At 39.5% G+C, this 22,129-nt stretch overlaps 1 protein-coding gene across 1 annotated transcript in view; it reads left to right on the top strand.

Moving 5' to 3' along the window:
• DNAH6 (dynein axonemal heavy chain 6) overlaps positions 1-22,129 on the top strand; it is a gene marked incomplete at its 3' end in the record, with an annotated part of 180,030 nt that overhangs the window by 50,291 nt on the left and 107,610 nt on the right. Inside the window, exons 22-32 of the mRNA XM_084235770.1 lie at positions 3,667-3,763; positions 4,895-5,114; positions 6,454-6,618; positions 6,711-6,821; positions 8,434-8,559; positions 8,645-8,800; positions 9,081-9,242; positions 12,481-12,618; positions 15,615-15,782; positions 17,680-17,828; positions 19,159-19,266. Of these exons, the coding sequence (XP_084091896.1) occupies positions 3,667-3,763; positions 4,895-5,114; positions 6,454-6,618; positions 6,711-6,821; positions 8,434-8,559; positions 8,645-8,800; positions 9,081-9,242; positions 12,481-12,618; positions 15,615-15,782; positions 17,680-17,828; positions 19,159-19,266 (1,600 nt within the window). The remainder of the gene's footprint in view (positions 1-3,666; positions 3,764-4,894; positions 5,115-6,453; positions 6,619-6,710; positions 6,822-8,433; positions 8,560-8,644; positions 8,801-9,080; positions 9,243-12,480; positions 12,619-15,614; positions 15,783-17,679; positions 17,829-19,158; positions 19,267-22,129) is intronic.

Below are 22,129 nucleotides of genomic sequence, written 5' to 3'. Positions count from 1 at the left end.
ATCTTTCAGTCAATTCATTGTTTTGGTGCTCAGGAATCTGCTTCTTTTTGCTCTTTTTATAACTTGGGGGTACACTCCACTTCAGACATTAAGCGCAAGCCCAGGTTCTGACTGGATATAAATCAAGAGTTTGCAAATCCTCCTCAGGTTTGACTAATTTGCTAGAGGGCACAAAAACTCAGGAATCCTATTTACTCACAATATCACTGATTTATTACGAAGGATACAAGTCAAAAGTCAGATGAAAAAGCTTCATAGGGCAAGGTATGTAGAGAAGACACTTGGCTTTCCTATCCTCTCCAGGTGTGCTAATTCTCCCAACTCTTCACTTGTTCCCCAACCCAGAAGCTCTCCATAGCCGCCTTCTCTTGGGTTTTATGGAGTCTACACAACATACATTACACAGTAGTCAATTTCCAGCCCCCTGCCCCCAGTGGAGGGGAAATAAGACTAGAACTTCCACCCTTTATTCAGGTAGGTTTCCCTGGCAACCAACCATCAGCCTCAGTTGTTTCCCAAATAGTCACCTCATTCACATAACAAAAGACACCTTTAAAACTCTGAATACTTAGGAAATTCCAAGACTTTTGGGAGCTGTTAGATAGTAGCTGTGAATGAAGACCAAATATGTATAAGAAATATATTTTGCTTACCTAAATAAACAAAATATGTGTTTCTTATAAATCACAATATTGCACCATGGAATGATAGAATTAAAAACTTTAAAACTTTGGGACTTCTGGAAGTGCCTGTGTTCCTTGCCTCTTGGTCCTGTCCAGCCACAATTGCAACACTCCAACCTCTGCTTTTATCATCACATCTCCTTCCCCACCTCTGTCTCTATTGCTTCCCTCTTATAAGGATCCCTGTGAATATAACAGATGGTCCAAGATAATCTCCATATCTCCTTTGTACACATGAACTAATATATCCACAGATTTGAGCATTAGATGTGAACATTTTTGAAAGGCTTTTATTCTGCCTACCACATCTATTTAATGTGTGTATACAAACCTTTTGCATGTATTAATCAAATATTAACGCGTTTGATTTCAGAGTGATGCCCCAGTCTTTACTAGATTTATTGAAATTTTAAAAACTTATTCCAAGGGTTTTTAGGAAAACTAGTGTGGACCTGTATATGTCACTTCAAGTGATGATAAAGCTATGAAGTAAAATTAAACAGTGCAAAGGAGCTAGGAGTACCTGGGGGCTGGTGTGTATGTGTGTGTGTAAAGGAAGACTTCTTGATAAAGTGTTCTTTGAGCAGAAATCTGCAGCAATGAGAAAATATGATATTTATGTGGACCTAAAGGAGGAAATGTTAAAAGTTGAGAGTACAAAGGCTAGAGCACGCATAACATGTATGACTGTAAGCAAGAAACCAGAGTGGGTTGGAGTAGAATGCACAAGGAGAAGGGCTTAGAAGGTAAGGCCAGAGGGGCAAGTGTGGTTTGGTGTGGGGTTGTGTTATAGGCCCCAAAACAAAAGATTGGCCCTTTGCTCTCTAAGAAAAGAATTCCAGCAAGCACTAGGTATAACTGACTTTATACGTCAGTCTTTAGGCAAGACTTTATTAAAGACTCATGCATGAGGGCCTCCCCTGGTGGCGCAGCGGTTGGGCGCTGTCTGCAGCACTGGTTCCGTCCCCGGTTCGGTCCCAGTTCAGTCCCCTGTTCAGTCCCCGGCTGCCGGCGGGGGATCCCACATGGGGGGGGGCAAACCTCTCCTGCCACGCCCGCTGCTCCCCTCAGCAGTGTATTTCTTCGTCGGTCTGCCTGTTCTGTTCCCTGCTCTGGCTCTGGTGAGTTCTCTCGACTCCCATGCTTCTGACTGTGCACAGTGCTTGTGTGGATAAATAAATAAATCTTAAAAAAAAAAAAAAAAGACTCATGCATGAGAAAACCAGTGCCAGAAAGAATTTAACCTGGATCCTCAAAAGGATTTAGAAGGCAATATACAAGGGGTAGGTCCACAAGGTGGGGCAGAGAAGAACAATGTCATAGCTAGTTGTGGTTTGGGTTGTGCCCAGGCATGTGCAGATGTAATACATTACAACTGTGCATATGGGCTCTGGGCCTTCTCCCTCCAAGAAACTGCAAGGCCATTAGCCAGAATCTAATGATTTTTGTCTACCATGGCACCTTGTGGTCAGTGTGGTGGGCCAAACTGTTTGTTTTTTTTTGTTTTTTTGTTTTTTTTTAAGTAAATTTTATTTTTATATTCCCCATACAATTGCAATCCCCTTATTTTGACCCCAATCCCTCCCCTCCCCACCCCCCACCCCCCATAGAGTGTCTCCGGTTCATAGTTTTTTGTTGATTTTGATTTTCACTTTCTTAGTTATTCATTTTCCTGGTCCCTTATTTAAGTTTTCTAGATTCCTGCTATAAGTGAGATCATCTGGTATTTTTCTTTTTCTTTCTGGCTTATTTCGCTGAGCATGATCCCTTCCAGCTCCATCCATGTTGCTGCAAATTGCATGTGTTTATCTTTTTTGAATGCTGAGTAATATTCCATGGTATATATGGACTACATCTTCTTGATCCAGTCATCTATTTTTGGGCATATTGGTTGTTTCCAAAGCTTAGCTATTGTAAACAGTGCTGCTATAAACATAGGGGTGCAGGTGCTCTTTGGAATTGATGTTTCTGTGTCCTTTGGGTTAATACCTAGGAGTGGAATTGCTGGATCATATGGAAGCTCTATGTTTAGTAGGTCCAGAAATCTCCACACAGCTCTCCATAGTGGTTGGACCAGTTTGCACTCCCACCAACAGTGCAGGAGAGTTCCTTTTTCTCCACACCCTCGCCAACATTTGTTGTTGCTAGTTTTTTTAATATGTGCCATTCTCACTGGTGTAAGCTGGTATCTCATGGTAGTTTTGATTTGCATTTCCCTGATTACAAGTGATGTTGAACATTTTTTCATATGCCTGTTGTGGGCCAAACTGTTTGGATAGGACTTTCCAGTTCATGATTTAGTTCACTTGTTCAAAAAAGACCGAGGTAACTCATTTTATCGGCTCACAGTTTCTTTTATTTAGGCTGTCCAGTTGAGGGCTGGATTGGGTCATTGATCACATAGAGCTTTGGAGACCATGATAAAGACTGGATTTGATTCTTGGACAGGTGGGAAGCCAGGAACTGTGATAGGCACCAGAACTACAAAGTTAAGTGAAACATGACTCTTACTCCTTAAGGTACTATACTTTAGTGAAAAAGGAAAACAACCCCTCTGCCACACTTTCTGCATCTAAAGATGGCAGAGGAAATAGAAATAAGAGTAAGAAAGTGACAGAGAATGTACAATATTTAGAGGTTGACTTTGTTTGGAAGGTTAAGGAGAAGAAGGCGGCAATTGTTTAGCTTTGGCTTGCATACTCCTAAGCCCCTAAAAGTGAAGAATGTCAGCTAAAATTATTTCAAAATAAATACTTCATCTATGTCAATTACTTACATTAATATTGAAATTAATGTTATTATTAAATGTAGTAGTTAACTCTCTTAGCCAAATTCTTCCCCAATTTTTAATTTATTAGATCACTCTTTTATCAAATAAAACCAAAGCTTCTAAAATATTAGTATCACATTTTACTTACACTTAAAATTGTATTCTCTATGTATGTGAACACAGTTTTACCAATATGTTTTCTTCAATGAACAGGACTTCTGGAGACTTTTCAAAATAATAATGCATTACTTGACCAAATTCAGAAGTGTTTAGAGACATATTTAGAATCAAAAAGAGTTATCTTTCCAAGGTAAGCTTATAAAACAACCTATGATATTCTGACTCTATTGTATAACCAAAAACATCTTTATTTCTAGCTAAATCATTGCCCCCTACATACTCTGCTATGGGCTGGTTTCTTCCTGCCCACTGGACAAAAATCTCCATGAAGTCACATTAATTTTATGGTCATTCTCAGGTAATAATACCAAAAAAAATTACCTCTTGTTACCTTAACTCAGTAAATGATCTGTACTAACCAAGAAACTCTGAACTTATTTCAATAAAGCTCTCCCCTTCCCTAGTCCAAGCTTGTGACAAGGCTAATTTGCTTTAGAAACAATGAAGATGTGTAGTGATCAACTTTCCCCAATTTCCTGTTAGGTTTCTGAGGTTTTCCAGGTTAGGAGCAGGAAGATGGTGTGAGAAGCTTGACATGGCTGGTCCTTCTGGCCCCATCTCTCCCATTGTGGGACCGCCATGGGCTCTTTACCACTCCCTCCAATCCTAAGGGATTGACGTAGGCCACTTGCTCCACATATATTATGTGTCTTCTCTGGCCAGACCCTCATCATTCTCTGTTTTCCCTGGGCTTCCAAGTGGGCCCCTTCTCCATACTTTACCTTTATTCATGCCTCAAAATGGCCCTGTTGGGCAAGATCCAAGAAAACCCAATGCAGGGTCATATAAGCATGGCCCATAGTGTGTATTCATGGAATCAAATAAGGTTGCTGCAACCACCCATCCATCTACTCAACAAATTGAACAGAATACAAATATAATTGAATAGTATTGAATACCAAATATATACGAGGTACGAGTTTAAGTTCTAGGGAAAATAATATATCTTCACCACAGCCAAATAATAGACATGTGAACAAATCATTATCATAATAAGAGCTAGCAATTTTTACAATTTCTATAAAAACATCTATGTTTTATGTATCAGGCAATAATTCTAGATGCTCAGAATGCATCTACACTAATCTTCACAACAATATATTTAGAAAAATGTATTCCCCTCCCCCCAGAAACCAAGCACCAGTAGGTTATGGGTTCAGGAAATTAGTAAATTGGAAAGCGATATGGCTAAAGGATTCAACATTCATGTGAGGCTTTGCTTCAATTTAAAGTTATATTCTAAGTATTTTCTTTAATCCAGATTTTACTTCTTATCAAATGATGAACTTCTGGAGATTTTGGCCCAGACAAGGAATCCCCAAGCTGTGCAGCCACACTTAAGGAAATGCTTTGACTCCATTTCAAAGCTTGAATTTGCTCTCATGCCTCCTGCTGAAGGAAAAATTCCTGGTGTTGATGGAGAACCAGAAAAGGTTTTTACAAATGATATTTTAGCGATGCTATCACCAGAGGGAGAAAAGGTAAGCTGCTTTTTGCTTATAATTCTTCATAAGTAAACTTTGTTACTCTTACAGAGTTGAGGTTAGAGTTTTATTCATTCTCACTCTGAGCATTCATCAAGCACTACTATATACTGATAATTTGCTGGCTCAGCAGTTTCAAAGAAAACCCAGATAAAATGCTTACTTTCAAAGAACACAAAGTCTAGTGAAGACATAGTCAAACAAATAGTTGAAAAGCAGCCTGTTAAATGCAATGACATGCACATGCTCTGTTACTGGGAACAGAGTGGAGAAAACTGGAGCCATGTCTGAACTCTTGACAAGAGGCACAAGAGTGGACTGTTGGCTAAAAGTGCTGGTTCTACTGCCAGGCCACCTGGATTCAAGTCCCACACTCTTAATATCATCCATAGAATAGGATTATTAAAAATGCCTGGTTACTGAAATGCTGAGGCATGGCAAGTAATACTACATGTAAATTACTTAGAACAGTGCCCACAATGGGCAACAAAAGTGTTGGTTGTTATTGTTGGCTATGGTAGCTCCTGGCAGACAGTGAATACCAAGATCTGGAGGAGACAAGTGACTCCACAGAGGTCACACACACACATACACAAACACACACTAATACACATGCACACACACACTCACACATATTCCCACAGGGAGCCTAGAAAGATGGAGAGGAGAGCATATCATACGGAGGAACTGTGCAGGGAAATGCCAAGGATTTCAGCCCAGTAAGAGCACAGTGGTGACTCTACAGAAGTGACAGGAGCCCATAAACATTTCACTTGTCCTTAATTTGTCTGTTTATAAAAGAATATGCTTATCACTAGCACTGAAGATGTAGGGAGGACCAAGGCTAGAATTTAGGGAAAACATGAAATGTCACTGGAGGACAGAAGAAGAAGAATTGATGTGGGAAACCAAGATGAGCAGGGCAGTGAGGTCATTGGAAGTCTAAGAAATAATAGGAAAAGCACTGAAACTGTCAGTTGTACCTGACAATTGGGAGACCACTGGGAGCCTTAATGAGTTAAAATTTAGAGAAAACCTCTATTTTTGGCCGAAGCCAAAAATCAGATGACAGCAAATAGAATAAGAAAATGAAGAAATACATGTTGTACATGTAGATTTCTTTTTAACAGTGGACTCCAAAAAGAAGTAGTAAAATAAAACAATAAGGGGGGTTGGGGTGGGGAGTTAGGTTTAGAGTGGGATATCAATAGAAAGTTCCAATAGTTTTCAGTTCTCAGTATTTAAATAACTCAGGGTTCTGTCTTGGAAATACAAAGGAGGATAGCCTCTAAGTCCCAGAAAAGGCAGCTGTGTTGTCATTGCTCTGATAATCCAGGTTAACTTGGGAAAAGGCCTTAAAGCCCGAGGCAATGTGGAGGAATGGCTTGGTAAAGTGGAAGAGGCCATGTTCAACTCTCTGCGTCGCCTGTGCAAAGCTGCCATCGCTGACTATCAGGGAAAACCGAGGACAACATGGGTGATTGCTGGCCACCCTTCTCAAGTAACTCCCATTGCTTAAATTCCCATGTCTGATTTTTTTGGTGGCGGGGAGGTGAGATACACCCCACACTTAAAGAAGATATTTCCCTGCAGGTGATCCTGACCATTTCCCAAATCATGTGGTGCCGTGACTTGACTGAGTGTTTGGAAAGAGATTCTGATTGTTTGGAGGCCCTGGAAGATTTTGAAAAAGTAAACTTTGAGGTGAGATATTTAACAGAGTGACATTGAACATATTGCTGTCAAGATGGTGTCTGTGGTTTTTATTGGCATGATTAATGCATATTCACTGCATTTCAGAATTTTTAAAACTCAACATAACTCACCAAGCTTTGGGGTTCTCACTAAAATCATTTATGTTAAAGTTTTCTTAGGGACACTGCATTGGCTTTTTGTGGTATTTATATGAATACTTATAAAAAATAAAAGAATAAAAAAATTCAAAAGGAAATATTATTATAATGGCTTGCAACATTTTAGGAGAAATTGTATTATGTCCTGGATATCTTGCACAAAGTTTATTCAATCCAGGAAAACCCTAGAATTGGTGCCATTCCTATTCTTAGACTCAAAATGTGTTTTTCTACTATTTTATAGAACCCCTAGGCAATAATACAATAATTAATTGATTGAATCTAAATCAATTCTATGATATTCCCAGGTATAAGTGGGAAATGCCATTTTATAGCTGTACCTAATTTCTAACTTCGAATTCAATTGTCCTTCCAAGCAATGTTGGGTTTTTTTAAAGAAATCACCCTTAAAACAAAATGAGAAAATTACTTTCTTGAAGTCAAAGAAAACTCTCATGAAGGTCCTCCATAACATTTCATCTTAAAGAAACCCAGAGAAAGACACCGGGAGAAATATCCCATTGACCTCTATGCTGAGGTGGTTCTTGACCAGACTTGGCTCAACATAGCACTTCAAGGCCTTCAGAAGCGCTGCTCTTCTTTGAAAAAGATTTAACTGTTAAGGTGAAAATCAGGAGCTCAGTCTCATCAAAAAATGCTATCATTTAATCTCTCATAAGCTTGGTTAAAATGCTCATTTTTTCTGATTATCAGAGGAAAAACAACCCCTGAAAATGAGGCATACTTCCTTAACCACATTTAATTTTTAAGAATGGTCTTCTGTAGAGACATCACTACATGGTAGTTAAGAGAATGGGCTTTCCTGGAGACAAAGGTCTACTCAAGTCTCACTTTTCCCACATCATAGCTATGTGGATGCCCTCTCTGACCCTGTTTTCTTCTAATGAAAGGTGTGGGGTAAAGATATTATGTACTTCATAAATGTCTTATAGGAACTAAATAAGTTCAACTGTATCCTGGCTGGTCACAGAATTATAGATATTTTAAATTAGATACTTTTGGCAAATTCCTACTCCAAATTTAGTAGTAAAAAGAAACATGTTATGGATGGAGCTGGAAGGGATCATGCTCAGCAAAATAAGCCAGAAAGAAAAAGAAAAATACCGGATGGTCTCACTCATAGGAGGAATTTAGAAAACCTAAATAAGGGACCAGGAAAAAGACTAATTATAATAAAGTAAAAATCAAAATCACAAGCAACTATAAACCAGGGGCAGGAGAAGGGAGTAGGATCAAAACAAGGGTGGTGGGAATCGTATAGGGACTATAACCAAGATGAAAATGCATACATTGTGCAAAAAATGAAAAATGATGTAAAAATATATAAAATAAAATTTAAAAATAAATAAATATATGAAATGATGCCAGTGGGGGGGGCGGTGAAGATACATGTTAGCTGATATTTGATAATTCATTGTGATGATTTTTTTTTTAATTTTTAGAGATTAAACTCCCTGGCTGCACTAGTTCGAGGCAGTCTTCCTAAATTACACAGAAACATCATAACTGCCTTAATTACCATTGATGTACATGCAAGAGACATAGTCACAGAACTTATTCAAGCCAAGGTAACTGTTTCATTTAAGCAAAATCATGTGTTTCTTTACGAGATTTGCTCATCTAATATGTACATCATTGTTATCGCTAATGTAGGTAGAACAGGTCGAATCCTTTGACTGGCAGAGACAGTTGCGCTATTATTGGGACATAGACCTGGATAATTGTGTGGCTAGAATGGCGCTCTCTCAGTATACCTATGGCTATGAATATTTGGGTGCGTGCCCAAGATTAGTTATTACTCCACTCACGGTAAGTCACTGATCACTTGGTTAATGTTAACACAAGAGTGCTTTTTTATCAAAATAGTACTGAAAAGTTTCATCTAACATTAATTTTTGAAAAGCATTTGCCATAAATACATCTTTGTGAAGCAGAGATTTATATTACTTAATTATATGCATGGATCTTTGAGTACATTTCTATTGCTGTAAAAACTTTCATAGAAAATTATGGTCCTCCTTCTATGGAAAGGAAAGGACTTAGGGATTTGTCAATTCCCTTCAACAATGTCAGTTTCCCATTTCTTCAGGATCGCTGCTACCTTTGCCTTATGGGGGCTTTGCAGCTTGACCTGGGAGGTGCACCAGCTGGTCCTGCTGGCACTGGAAAGACAGAAACTACCAAAGACCTAGCCAAAGCACTTGCCATTCAGTGTGTGGTCTTTAATTGTTCTGATGGTTTGGACTACAAGGTACAGTTCTAGCTTCTGAACACTATTAAGTGTTGTATAGCTTTCTCTACTTGAAATGTGATATGACAAAAGAAGAAGAGAATGTGGTGATGGCAAACAAGGAAAAACCAGTGGGGCAAGGGGTGAGTAAGTGGAATAAATAGAGCAAGGGAGAAGAATCAACACAAGTAGGTCTGGGTCATTCAGGTAGAAACAAGGCCAGGGGCAGATTTGTCAAATGGTGGTAAAGAATCTGTACACATCAGTGAGTAAAAAGAAGTGAGATGAGAAGGTAGACGAGCAGGAGCATTTAGGAACAAGGAATAAACTTACAGGAAGAGATGAGCAATTCAGAGAGTTGTGTATTAAAAGTGAAATGTGTTAGAATATGTGTGGTGAGAATTCATAATAAGATTTTTCAGTGCATTGGTTTTCCAACTTTTTGGTTACAGGACCTCTATATACTCAAAAATACTGAGATCTCCAAAGATGTTTATACATGTGGGTTACATCTCTTGATAGTTGCCATATTTGCTATGTCTTCCAACTCCATCCATGTTGCTGCAAATGGCATAAATTTATCTGTTTGGCTTGCTGGATAATATTCCGTTGTGTATATGTACATCTTTTTGTTTAATAATAAATTTTATTTTTATATTCCCCATACAATTGCAACCCCCCCATTCTGACCCCAATCCCTCCCTCCCGCCCCCCAGCCCCCAAAAAGTGTCTCTGGTTCATAGTTTTTTGTTGATTTTGATTTTCACTTTCCTATAGTTATTCATTTTCCTGGTCCCTTATTTAAGTTTTCTAGATTCCTGCTATAAGTGAGATCATCCGGTATTTTTCTTTTTCTTTCTGGCTTATTTCGCTGAGCATGATCCCTTCCAGCGCCATCCATGTTGCTGCAAATTGCATGTGTTTATCTTTTTTGAATGCTGAGTAATATTCCATGGTATATATGTACCACCTCTTCTTGATCCAGTCATCTATTTTTGGGCATTTGGGTTGTTTCCAAAGCTTAGCTATTGTAAATAGTGCTGCTATAAACATAGGGATGCAGGTGCTCTTTGGAATTGATGTTTCTGTGTCCTTTGGGTAAATACCTAGGAGTGGAATTGCTGGATCATATGGAAGCTCTATGTTTAGTAGGTCCAGAAATCTCCACACAGCTCTCCATTGTGGTTAGACCAGTTTGTACTCCCACCAACAGTGCAGGAGAGTTCCTTTTTCTCCACACCCTCGCCAACATTTGTTGTTGCTAGTTTTTTAAATATGTGCCATTCTTACTGGTGTGAGATAGTATCTCATGGTAGTTTTGATTTGCATTTCCCTGATTACACGTGATGTTGAACATTTTTTCATATGCCTGTTGGCCATTTGCATTTCCTCTTCAGAGAAGTTTCTTTTTAGCTCTTCTGCCCATTTTTTGACGGTATTATTTTCTTTGTTGTTGTTGAGTCTCATCAGCTCTTTGCAGATTTTTTGTGATCAGTCCTTTATCATTAGTGTTGTGTGCAAAAATGTTCTCCCAGTTGGTGGGGTTTCTCTTTGTTTTGTTATTGTCTCTTTTGCTGGGCAGAAGCTCTTTAATTTGATGTAGTCCCAGCTGTTTATCTTTGCCTTCACTATTACTGCTTTGGGTGATGTGTCTGTAAAGATGTCTTTGATGTGAATATCACGTAGTGTTTCGCCTATATTTCCTTCTATGTATTTTATGGTTTCAGGTCTTATGTCTAGTTCTTTAATCCATTTTGAGTTGATTTTTGTGTATGGTGTGAGGTAGTGGTCAAGCTTCATTCTTTTGCATGTAGCAACCCAGTTTTCCCAGCACCATTTATTGAACAAACTTTCTTTGCTCCAATGCATAGTCTTTGCTCCTTTGTCAAAGATTAGTTGATCATAAATCTGTGGGTTTATTTCTGGATTTTCTATTTGATTCCATTGGTCTGTATGTCTGTTCTTGTTCCAATACCATGCAGTTTTGATGATTATGGCTTTGTAGTATAGTTTGAAGTCTGGGAGTGTGATGCCTCCATTCCCTTCTTTTTTTTTTCAGGAGAGCTTTGGCTATTCAGGGTTTTTTTGTGATTCCATATGAATTTCATCAATAATTGTTCTATTTCTTTGAAGAATGACATTGAAATTTTTATTGGAATAGCATTGAATCTGTATATTGCTTTTGGTAGGATGGCCATTTTAATAATGTTTATTCTTCCAATCCATGAGCAGGGGATGTCTTTCTATTTCTTTGTGTCTTCTTCTATTTCTTTTAACAGTGTTTTATAGTTTTCTTTGTATAGGTCCTTTACTCCTTTGTTAGATTTATTCCCAAATATTTGATTTTTTTTGTTTCAATAATAAAAGGGATGGTTTTTTTTTTTATTTCTTCTTCAGATTTATTGTTTGTGTATAGGAAGGCTACTGACTTTTGTGTGTTGATTTTGTATCCTGCCACTTTACTGAACTGATTGATGAGTTGAATTAGTTTTTCTGTGGAGTTTTTGGGGTTCTCTATGTATATTATCATATCATCTGCAAATAGTGATAGTTTGACTTCTTCTTTTCCTATTTGGATTCCTTGTATGTCTTTCTCTTGTCTTATTGCTCTGGCTAGGACTTCCAGTATTATATTGAAAAGCAGTGGTAAGAGTGGACATCCTTGTCTTGTTCCAGGTGTTTCCACATTATTACTAACATTTTCAGCCATGCTATTCTTCACTACCTATATAAATATTTTGATACCTATTATAGAATTACCCCTGCTTTCTGCCAATACTTAATTCAGAGTATTGGGGGTGTCTCCCTGCCCCACCCCCAAAACAAATGTTCAAGCCCTAGTGCCTGGTACCTGATTAGACAGGCTGTCCACAGCCTCTGCAGCGTCAGTTTGATCCCAGCTGGCCAGTGAGGGTCCCACACGGCGCAGCAGACCTCTCCTGCCTCGCCCACTGCTCCCCTCAGCAGTGTATTTTGTCAGTCTGACTGTTCTATTCCCCGATCTGTCTCTGGTGAAGCCTCTCACCCTCCCGCGCATCTGGTCTGTACCCTGGTTCTTGTATGTATGGATAAATAAATAAATCTAAAAAAAAATTAAAATCCGCTTCAAATGAAAGGGGCAAAAAGATATTTGCTCTTACAGAAAGGAGTTTATTTGCAGATACCACCTCTTTGCATTTTAATAGTGCAGCTGAAAATTTAACTTTTGAAGGAATTTACATATGAAATACTAAGTTGAATGGCGTTATTTTGATTTCAGATGATGGGGCGCTTCTTCAGTGGTCTGGCGCAGTCTGGAGCCTGGTGCTGCTTTGATGAATTTAATCGAATTGACATAGAAGTTTTATCAGTCATTGCACAACAACTCATCACCATTCGGAATGCCAAAGCTGCAAAGGTGATTGGGTAACTGTCTATGGAGGTGGAATTTTTTAAGTTTGTAATTGACTTTCAACCTGTTGCACATTAAAAAGTATAATGTTAAGTCTAGCCTATCCATTCCATGTTTCCAGTATAATGGTAAGTACTATACATTGGGACTCAGATGAATTAATTGCTCATTCAGACACACAAACAATTGTATGTCAGAAACTGTATTGGGATCTGGTGAGATCTCTGCACTCAATGAATTGAACTCTCTTCTTCCTCCAATCTTCTTTTTTTAAAGATTTATTTATTTATGCATACAAGAACTGGGGTACAGACCAGAGGTGCGGAGGGTGAGAGGATTCACTAGAGACAGAGTGGGGAACAGAATGGCAGATTGACTGAAATACACAGCTGAGGGGAGCAGCAGGCTAGACAGGAGAGACCTGCCTCACCTTGTGGGTTTCTCCCTGGCCAGCCGGGCATTGAACTCGTGCTGCAGTGGCCACAAACAGCTCCATAGGCTGCACCTTAACCCCTTGTACCAACAGGGAGGCTCCTTCTTCCTCCCATTTTAATATACATGTACACACACACACTCAGAGAGAGAATGAGACCCACATCCTGTCCATCTCTCCTCCACCTCCATCTTCCTCTTTACCTCTCTGGTTCTTGCTCTTGATATTTGCTTCTGTGCTAGATATCTCTAATGCTGCCTTCTCAGAGCTCCGCTGCTTTCATCATGGCCCCAGACTCAGTCTAGAGCTGATAGAAAATAGGGGGTGCAATCCTGGGGAATCCAAGGGGAACTTGTATCCCCCAGAGCTCACTAGATTAGAAAACCCAAGGGGTGCAAGGTCAGATGAAGATACTAAAATTTGTTGTAACTCATATGAGCAAGTTCTTGGAGAAGTGTTTTGTATTTTGAAGCTGATGGCAGTGAAGATGAGACCAAGTCCCACATCACTCTGTGTTGACTTTGTGAGATATGTTCAGCCTGCATGGAACAGCCTTGCCAATTGCCCTAATATTTGAATAGCCATTACCCCAAGTCCCTTGACAGTCCCCCACTGTCCAGAGGGCCCCAGGCCTCCTCAGAATTCAGGGATACAGGTTTATTTCAGCATAGCAAAGGGGTCTCTGAACCCGGTTCTAGATCTAGGAACACTGTCCATCCTCATTGTTGGGGTCCCTGCTACAGAGTGGCTATATATTTTGATTATTACCTCTGCAAAAAAGCTAATTATAGAATAAAAAGAAAAATGAAATTGGGCTTTCATGAACTACTAAATTATACAATCATTGTACTTTACATTTATTTCATCTTCACACCCAACTACCAAAGACCTAGCCAAAGCTCTTGCCATTCAGTGTGTGTGCATTTCGGCACACCAAAATGCCAAGTTGATGGCATTTTCCCTATGTTATAAGTGAAGAGAATTCAAAGAAGTTAGAAAATATTTCTGGGAACACTAGAGAACCAAAATACACACCTAAATTTATGTGACCCTACAGTCTGAGCTCCTTCAATACTCTTCTGCTTCTCACATCCTCTTGGAAGGCCTGTATTAAATGCAGGCACCTCCAGATATGTCATAATTCATAAACCATTATGCCCTTGCCAAGCAATTAGCTGAGAGCAAGGCATGGGGAATAAGGGAGAAGGAACCAAAGAGAGTGAGATATAGGAAAGCATTGCCAATTGGAGGGCAACCGTGTAAGGTAAAGGAAGATGGTAGGCTATATGAGACTAATAAATCCTTGCTTGCCAGTGGCCAGATGAGATAGCTGAAATATGCCTTGCAATAGATGAAGAAATCAAAGCACATAAATGTACAGATTTGAATAATAAGCAGCCATTCAGTCATCTCCAGTTGTATTGTCCGCATTTTTTCTTCCGGACTATGACACAGCTCCATCCTGGTCTTCTAATATGTTCTTTATGACTGTTAATAATGCCTTCATCCAGTAACCCAGTGAGAAACCTGGAACCCATCTTGGGCTTTCCCCAGTACTATCAACCTTAGAATGTAAGACATTACCACGTGTCTTTAATTTCATCTGCTAAATGCCTCCTATCCCCAATGATAGCTTCCAAATTCTGGTTCTTGTCTTCTCCCTAATAACAATTGTTTGCTGGTCCCCCTACCATAGCTAGTCCATCCTTTCCACTGCCATCTTTGATGCTATCACTCTGCTCAAAATTCTCTGCTTCTTCCCACCCATGGGACAAAATCTAAATTTTTCAGTCATGCTATGCAAGATTCTGATCATCAAACTTTGGTCTAGCTCACACTTTCCTCTTAGCAAAGCACATAGCTGTTCATTCTCTGAACATGCAGTGCTGTTTCATGTTCCTGCTCCTCTTGGAATAACTGTCCCTACTTATCCATAAGCAGTCTTCCCTGCTCCTCCTATGGGCTTTGCTCCCTGTGGACTTTGCACACACCTCCACTGCCCCATCTCTTGCCCTGCATGTCATAGTTTCCAGATCTGACTCCACACAGCAAGCCAGGAGCTTCTTGAGGGCTCAGAAGTGAGTCTCCTGCTCTCTAGCTCCAGGCCTAATCCATAGCCTCACCTACAGTAGATGGTCAACAGATGTTTACTATTGAATAGTGATGAAAGGTTGGTTCTAGTAACAGTAATACTGGGACTAGATCAGGTTGGAATTTCTTGGGGAATACTGCCAGGTGCAGGTGGAGAAGGTTCAGTGACCATAAAGTCTAGGTTGAACTGGGGAGTCTCAGCAAAAATGTAGGGGTCAGAAAATTGCAGGATTCACCCAGGAAACAAGAGACATGTTGGGCAAGGCAGGGGCAGGAAGGCAAAAAATGAGAAATACTGAGCCTGAAGAGACTAGGAGTGGGTAGGCCAAAATCAAGAGAGAAATTTTCCCTTTGTACATCAATAGACTTCAGTCTTCTTTGCCTGAATCATTGAATAAGTTTTGTACTGGAGTAGGAGTATGTAAAAGAATTTACAAATGTCTGAAGAAGTGTTAATTTATGTATTTTCTCTAACTAGCTTTCTAGATTCATGTTTGAGGGACGAGAAATAAAATTGGTTATGACTTGTGCAGCCTTCATCACCATGAATCCTGGATACGCAGGTAGAACCGAATTGCCAGATAATTTGAAAGCCCTGTTTAGACCTTTTGCCATGATGGTTCCAAATTATGCCTTGATAGCAGAGGTGAGCTTCACATTATAAAGCAGCAAAAATTAAACTTGTTTTTTTATTTACCCTCTTAATTCCACTGAGGTAGAATGTTTCCTTTATGAATGTGCCCAATCACTTATTTTTTTGTGTAAATATAATTGTTAGCATATGGAATTTTTTTTTTTTTTTTTTGGTGGGGATGGGGGGGGGCAACTGCTATATCCCTAAGGCCCTGAATGGTATCTGGAATATAGTAGGTCTGAAAACTGGAATGAATCAATGAGTTTAATTAACCAGTTCATTGGCTCTTATCAGTTCATCTCTAGATCTTAAAACATCTGGATTTGTTCTAAAAATGCTTGTTATTCTCACTTCCTTTTGTGCATTATTGTTTTTATTAGAGGCAAGGGGTGTTGAGTAGAAGCAATACTAAGCGCTAGGATGCAGGAGAGGAATTGGTTTGAAAGTCTGTACAACAGTGTTAAAAAGTAGTAATCATTAATAAATTAATGACTTATGATTGTATTGGTTTCCTCTATCTAGGAATCACTTTATTTAAACTTTTTTTTTTCTTTCATGCTATCTAAGAACCAATGTATTTAAATTTCATGCTAAGAACCAATCTCATGTTGTTTTCTTGGTACTTTTTCCTGAAGTATAACATACAGTAAAGTATATCAATCACAGGGTACAACTCAGCGAATTCTTACATATCTATTTACCCATGTAACAACTAAAATCAAAATATAGGACATTTTCAAAAGGACCCTGTGCTCAATGCTGCATTTCATGGCAGCATTCCTTTTAGAATGGATTTCTCAGAAAGCACAGATTATTTCCTATGACTAATAAATTCCTTTATTAACAGCGAATTTTAGATATTCTTCTATTTAAAAATGAGTATAATTACCTTAGAATAAAATAGAAAAATTACAACTTTTATTACTGTAATGCTTCAAGCATCTCATGATTCCCTGCACCCCCCTGTGGCCCCTGGAGTATGATGGGCAATTATAGCAGCATATTCTTCTCTCCAGACCCTCTGTGGACAGGCTTCATAAGTGACTTGTTCTTTGTCTAGTACTGGTAGGAGGAAAACCAGATTTAGAATTCAGTCCACATTTTGTCACATTTCATGCTTTGTCCTGTTGTTATATTACTCAGTTATTGATTGGATAAATTTAACAATGCAGTCTCCTGAGTGCTATTCCTATAGTTATTATAGAATGACTGAATAAGGGTCTATTGTCAAAGTAAATATTTTTAATTACTTGCAGTGTGCAGATCACTGTGCTAACAGGTAATGATTGAACAGTAAACAAAATAGATACCAGTAAGAAATCTCTGCATCATTTCAGCCCTTATACTGAGGTCAATAGCAGTGATTCCAGTAAATATGGATTCAGGGAATGGTTTACATCCACATTTATTATCATCATTGATTTATTTAACCAAGGATGCAGAAACCTGTCAGAAGCAAGATGGACACAAGAAGATTGCAAATCTTTTCATAGCCTCCCTTGACTCCCAGGGAGCGTAAAAGGAGCATATCACTGTCACTGATACTGTCAGATTGGAGAAGATCAATTTTTATTTTTGTGGACAGGCTTTATAACATCATCCAACTTCTATAATGTGAATATTTTCAAAGACTAGATTTTGCTGTTCCTTGAACCAAATCCCACCAAGGCCATATCTTCACCTATAGAAGAAAGCAGAAACAGATCTCAAGCATCCCATAATATGTCTCAACTTCTGCCTTCTTGTTGCACAAAGAACCCTCTTTCCTTCATGTTTTATTTTCTTTTGTTAAATGACATAACAACTTAGAGAAGTGTAATGATTACAGCAGATTTTGAATATGTTGCTATTATGTTGATATATTGTCATTAATGTAATATAATAGGCATGGCATTCAAATTTTTTCTAGGTAATTCTATATTCTGAAGGATTTGAATCTAGTAAGATACTAGCAAGAAAAATGACTCAGATGTATAAACTTTGCAGTGAACAGCTCTCTCAGCAGGATCACTATGACTTCGGCATGAGAGCTGTGAAGTCTGTGCTGGTCATGGCTGGGTAAGAAACCAAAGTGGTCAAGAGTGAAATTCCAAACCATGAAATCAAATGCATTAAATGGGTAATTCACAGATGGCTCTTCAAGCAACATAGCAAGTGATGAATAAATATTACAGCTGCTGCTGCTGTCATCACTCATAGCTTGATATCCCCTTGCCACAGTGAAATGGGGCATCTGTCCTCATCCCTGAACAGTTCTGCACTGTGGAACCCAACAGAGTGGCCCCAGACTGAACCTGAATCAACCTAGCTCACTTTCATTTCCCTTGAACTCATTGCTTACATTGGGTTTTCGTATACAAAAGCCTTTACTAGCATAAGTAAGATGGCTTGATTTAAAAGACATACAGTTCATAGCTGACAAGTCTGAAGCATTCGAGGAAACCAGTTTCTTCAAAGCATTTTCAATCCAGGGTAATCTCCTAGTCTTAACCTCTATCTTAATGCTTGGTCCCACACCAAGTTTCTAATAAAGCAAGTGTCTTTCTTCTTTTCAGCCCCTAAATTCTCTCTTTATAGCCTCTTAAAACTTGTACATCTAGCATTCCCAACTTGTCCCGAGCTTCTGAGGGAATCTCTTTTCTAGTCCTCCCTCTCAGGCCCTGATTCACTGGCTGGGGCTCCACACATCCAGACCCTTGTGCCTGACTCCTGGATCCATGCATAAATATCCCTGCCCTTTCCTACCTTCTGTTTTGTTGGGTTTTGTTTTTTTTTTTTTTTTCCTTTTAACCTCCCAAATACAGTATGTCTTTGCACAAGATTATCATTTAAGGGCTGGGGATACTAAGGAGTTCCAATATACCTGCACTCAGGAAACACAACCACAGCCCAGGGGGTGAGACAGACAAATGAGCAGCATGTGGGATACGATGTGGTGAGACAACTGTGAGACTCAGTGGGTTCACTGAAGAGGGGACTAGAGGAACTTTCCAGAGCAGGAAGTAACAGGGCTGGATTTTAAAGGGGAAATAAAAGCCAGCAAAAGAGCAAAGCAGAGCACTCTGGGTCAAGAGAAAACTCAGAGGGATGTGATTCACCAGGACACGTTCAGGAACTGTAGCTTCAGGTTAGATAAAGTATGGATTGACCAAGAGGAAGGGGGAAAGTGTTGAGAAAATGTCCTTGTCATTCTCCTCAAGGCATCAGTGCCTGACGTGTAGCCTAAAGAAGCTGGACTTTTGGCGTGCAAGGGAAATGCCCAGCAGAAATCTGCAGAAAGGTGACCTCCACACCATTTTGCAAGAGGAATCCCTGACCCATACGTTTGGAAAATTATGTTCAATAGTATGTTCTCAAAATATCATCTTAATTATTCATTTGCATTCAGGTCTTTAAAAAGAGAGCACCCAAATCTGAGTGAAGATGTGGTATTGATAAGAGCTTTACGAGACTCCAATTTGCCAAAATTCCTAACTGATGATGCTGTTCTGTTCAGGTAACTTTCTAGATGTTACAGAATAAAGCATAGCTACTATGTAGATAATTATATTTTTAATTATGTTATTTTCTAATTAAGTAATAAATTTCTCATCTTTTCTAGAAATACTTATTGCACTTTAAAAATTACTAGTTTCAAATAAATGTACTAAAATTTTAGCATCAATCCATTCACTTATTTTTTTTTAAAGATTTATTTATTTATTCATACAAGCACTGGGTACAGTCAGAAGCTCAGGAGGGTGAGAGAATTCACCAGAGCCAGAGCGGGGAACAGAACAGGCAGACTGAAACACACTGCTGAGGGGAGCAGCAGGCGTGGCAGGAGAGGTCTGTGGTGCCATACGGGACCCTCACTGGCTGCCGGGGATCGAACCGGCACTGCAGAGGCCATGGGCAGCCGGGCAGCCTTGCAGCCCAGTGCTCAACCGCTACACCACCAGGAGAGGCCCAATCACTTATTTTTTTGATATGTTAGTCAACTGTGTACTTTCCAAATTAGTGTTTGTTTACAAGTTCCTGACCTAATAGAAATTTCTGACCTGAAAAAATCAGACTGCTTTTTATCCATTTCTTCCTGTTTTATTTAGTTGTGTTTATCCAAGTTAGATATGTCCAACTTGTATATAGTTTTTAAAGAGTGTCATAAATTAGTCTCATGAGGAACTAGTTTCCTGGCCTTCACCACCTCCCATTTACCAAAGGCAATAATTTTTCAACTCTTTTGTTTTGATTAATTTTACTTTTTCCCTCCACATTTGTTAGGATCAGGTTTTTGCCATTTCTCCATTTGTTAGCTTGAGATGTCACCTATAAAGGTTCTAAGAGAGAAATGAACACGTGCGCATGCATCCCTCCCTCCCCATCTGCTCTGTATTGTTACAGTACAACATAACATGAGCTAAATATACAGGGTCCCCATAATTTCTTATAGTTATATAAATATTATTCACAGCTGAGCTATGTTCCCCTTGTTAATTTATCTTTTTTTTAATTTCCCTACATTTATTATCTTTTAAAAACCATTTTTAATCCTTTATCTACTTTGCTATAAATCTATCACTAATTCAGCTCCAATTTCTGGCAGAGTGTAATTCTTCAAAGGGGAAAAAAATTCATAAAAAATGTTTTATGGATTCTATCTCCTGGGAGCACTCTGTTCTCCAGTTCTCGCCTAGACTGGTTGCCATTTTCCCTGGTGCACATCCTTCATCCTGGCATGTCCATTTGTGACCGCGCTGAGGAGCCTCTTTGCCTTTGTCCTCCATCAGACCCTGTCTTTTCCAGAATACATCCAGTTCATAAATTCCTTCCCCTGTCCTTTCCGTTCTGAAGTTGAGGTCATTCGCTAATTTTTTTTAAAATTTAGTTCTGTTAGGGCCTCCCTTGGTGGCACAGTGGTTGAGCACTGGGCTGCGAGGCTGCCCACAGCCTCTGCAGCACTGGTTTGATCCCCGGCCGCCGGCGAGGGTCCCACATGGCATGCAGACCTCTCCTGCCACCCGCTGCTCCCCTCAGCAGTGTACTTTGGTCCTTCTGCCTGCTCTGCTCCCCGCTCTGGCTCTGGTGAATTCTCTCACCCTCCCGCGCTTCTGACTGTACCCAGTGCTTGTATAAATAACTAAATAAATCTTTAAAAAAAAAAAAAAAGAAAAGAAAAATCAGTGTTTAAAAAAAATTTAGTTTTGTTATTGTACTATGGTTTTCCATTTAATTTTAAATTTTCCATTTTATTTTTATGTATTTTTTTCTTCTTGGCTGAGATGTTTATTTTTTCTTTTGTTTCCAGGGTGTTCATGATGAGTCATTGAAACATTTTTACTGCTCCTTTTTAAAATATTTGCAATTAAATAATTTTAATGCCTCTGTCTTCTCAGTATTGACATTTATTGATTGTCTCTGGATCTTACTCAAATTTGTTTTAGCTGGCTTTTTCCTTTTTTTTTTTTTTTTTTTTTTTTGTGGGACCCTCGCCAGTGGCCGGGGATCGAACTGGCGCTGCAGAGGCTGTGGGCAGCCTCGCAGTCCAGTGCTCAACCGCTGTGCCACCAGGGAAGGCCCTCTTTTTTTTATTTTTTTACATCATTGTTCACTTTTAAGCAATATTTGCTTCCCCCAACCCCATCAGATGTAGTCTCCATAGAGTTTCCTTCACCAATGCACCCGTGCACCATCACCTCATTCCCATGTGTTCCTCCCTCCCTCGCTCTGATTCCTCTCCCTCCTCCTCCCTAGCTGTTTTTTTCTGATGTCACTGTCAGGAGACATTAGGAGTGTAACCTTTTACTGCCAGGTGATGATAGAATTCAAGGCTCCCCACTCCACTTCCACTATAGCTATTGGGGTTTGGCGGGGTGGAACTCCTCATTACTTCCATGTAGGAATTTCAGTTCCCCACCAATATTAATGCCCTGTGTGACAGGTGTGAGAGTGCCTCACCACAAGACCTCCACTGGCCCCACAGTGGAAGGTGCATTATCACTCAGCAGTGAATAAAGTCCTGATCTCCCCTAGGCCTCCTCTGATGCCACCCCTTTAGAGAAAGGGAGGGATGCCTCATTATTCCCGGGCATAGTTGGAAGTCCAGCCTTCCTGTGTGATCACCACCACTGCAGGTATCAATTACTTCCCAGTGAGGAAAAATATCCTGGTACCCTATATGACCTTCTCCGACACCTTGGGAGAGGAGAAGGGAGGAAGTTGGTGAGACTTATTCCAGGTGGTGAGGGTAAACTAGGCTTCCCATTCAGCCTCTGCTAGATGGTTAGGAACAGGGCCACAGTTTTTTCCTGTGAGGTTGGCTGGGGTAAAGCAGTTATTGCCTAAAAATTTTCTGTCTTGCTAGATTGTCCATTTCCTGT

This window comes from Talpa europaea (assembly GCF_964194135.1).
Source record: "Talpa europaea genome assembly, chromosome: 6".
Lineage (NCBI taxonomy): Eukaryota > Metazoa > Chordata > Mammalia > Eulipotyphla > Talpidae > Talpa > Talpa europaea.
Note: the sequence above shows the minus strand (reverse complement) of the source record. Positions and strands in the feature narration are given on the sequence as shown.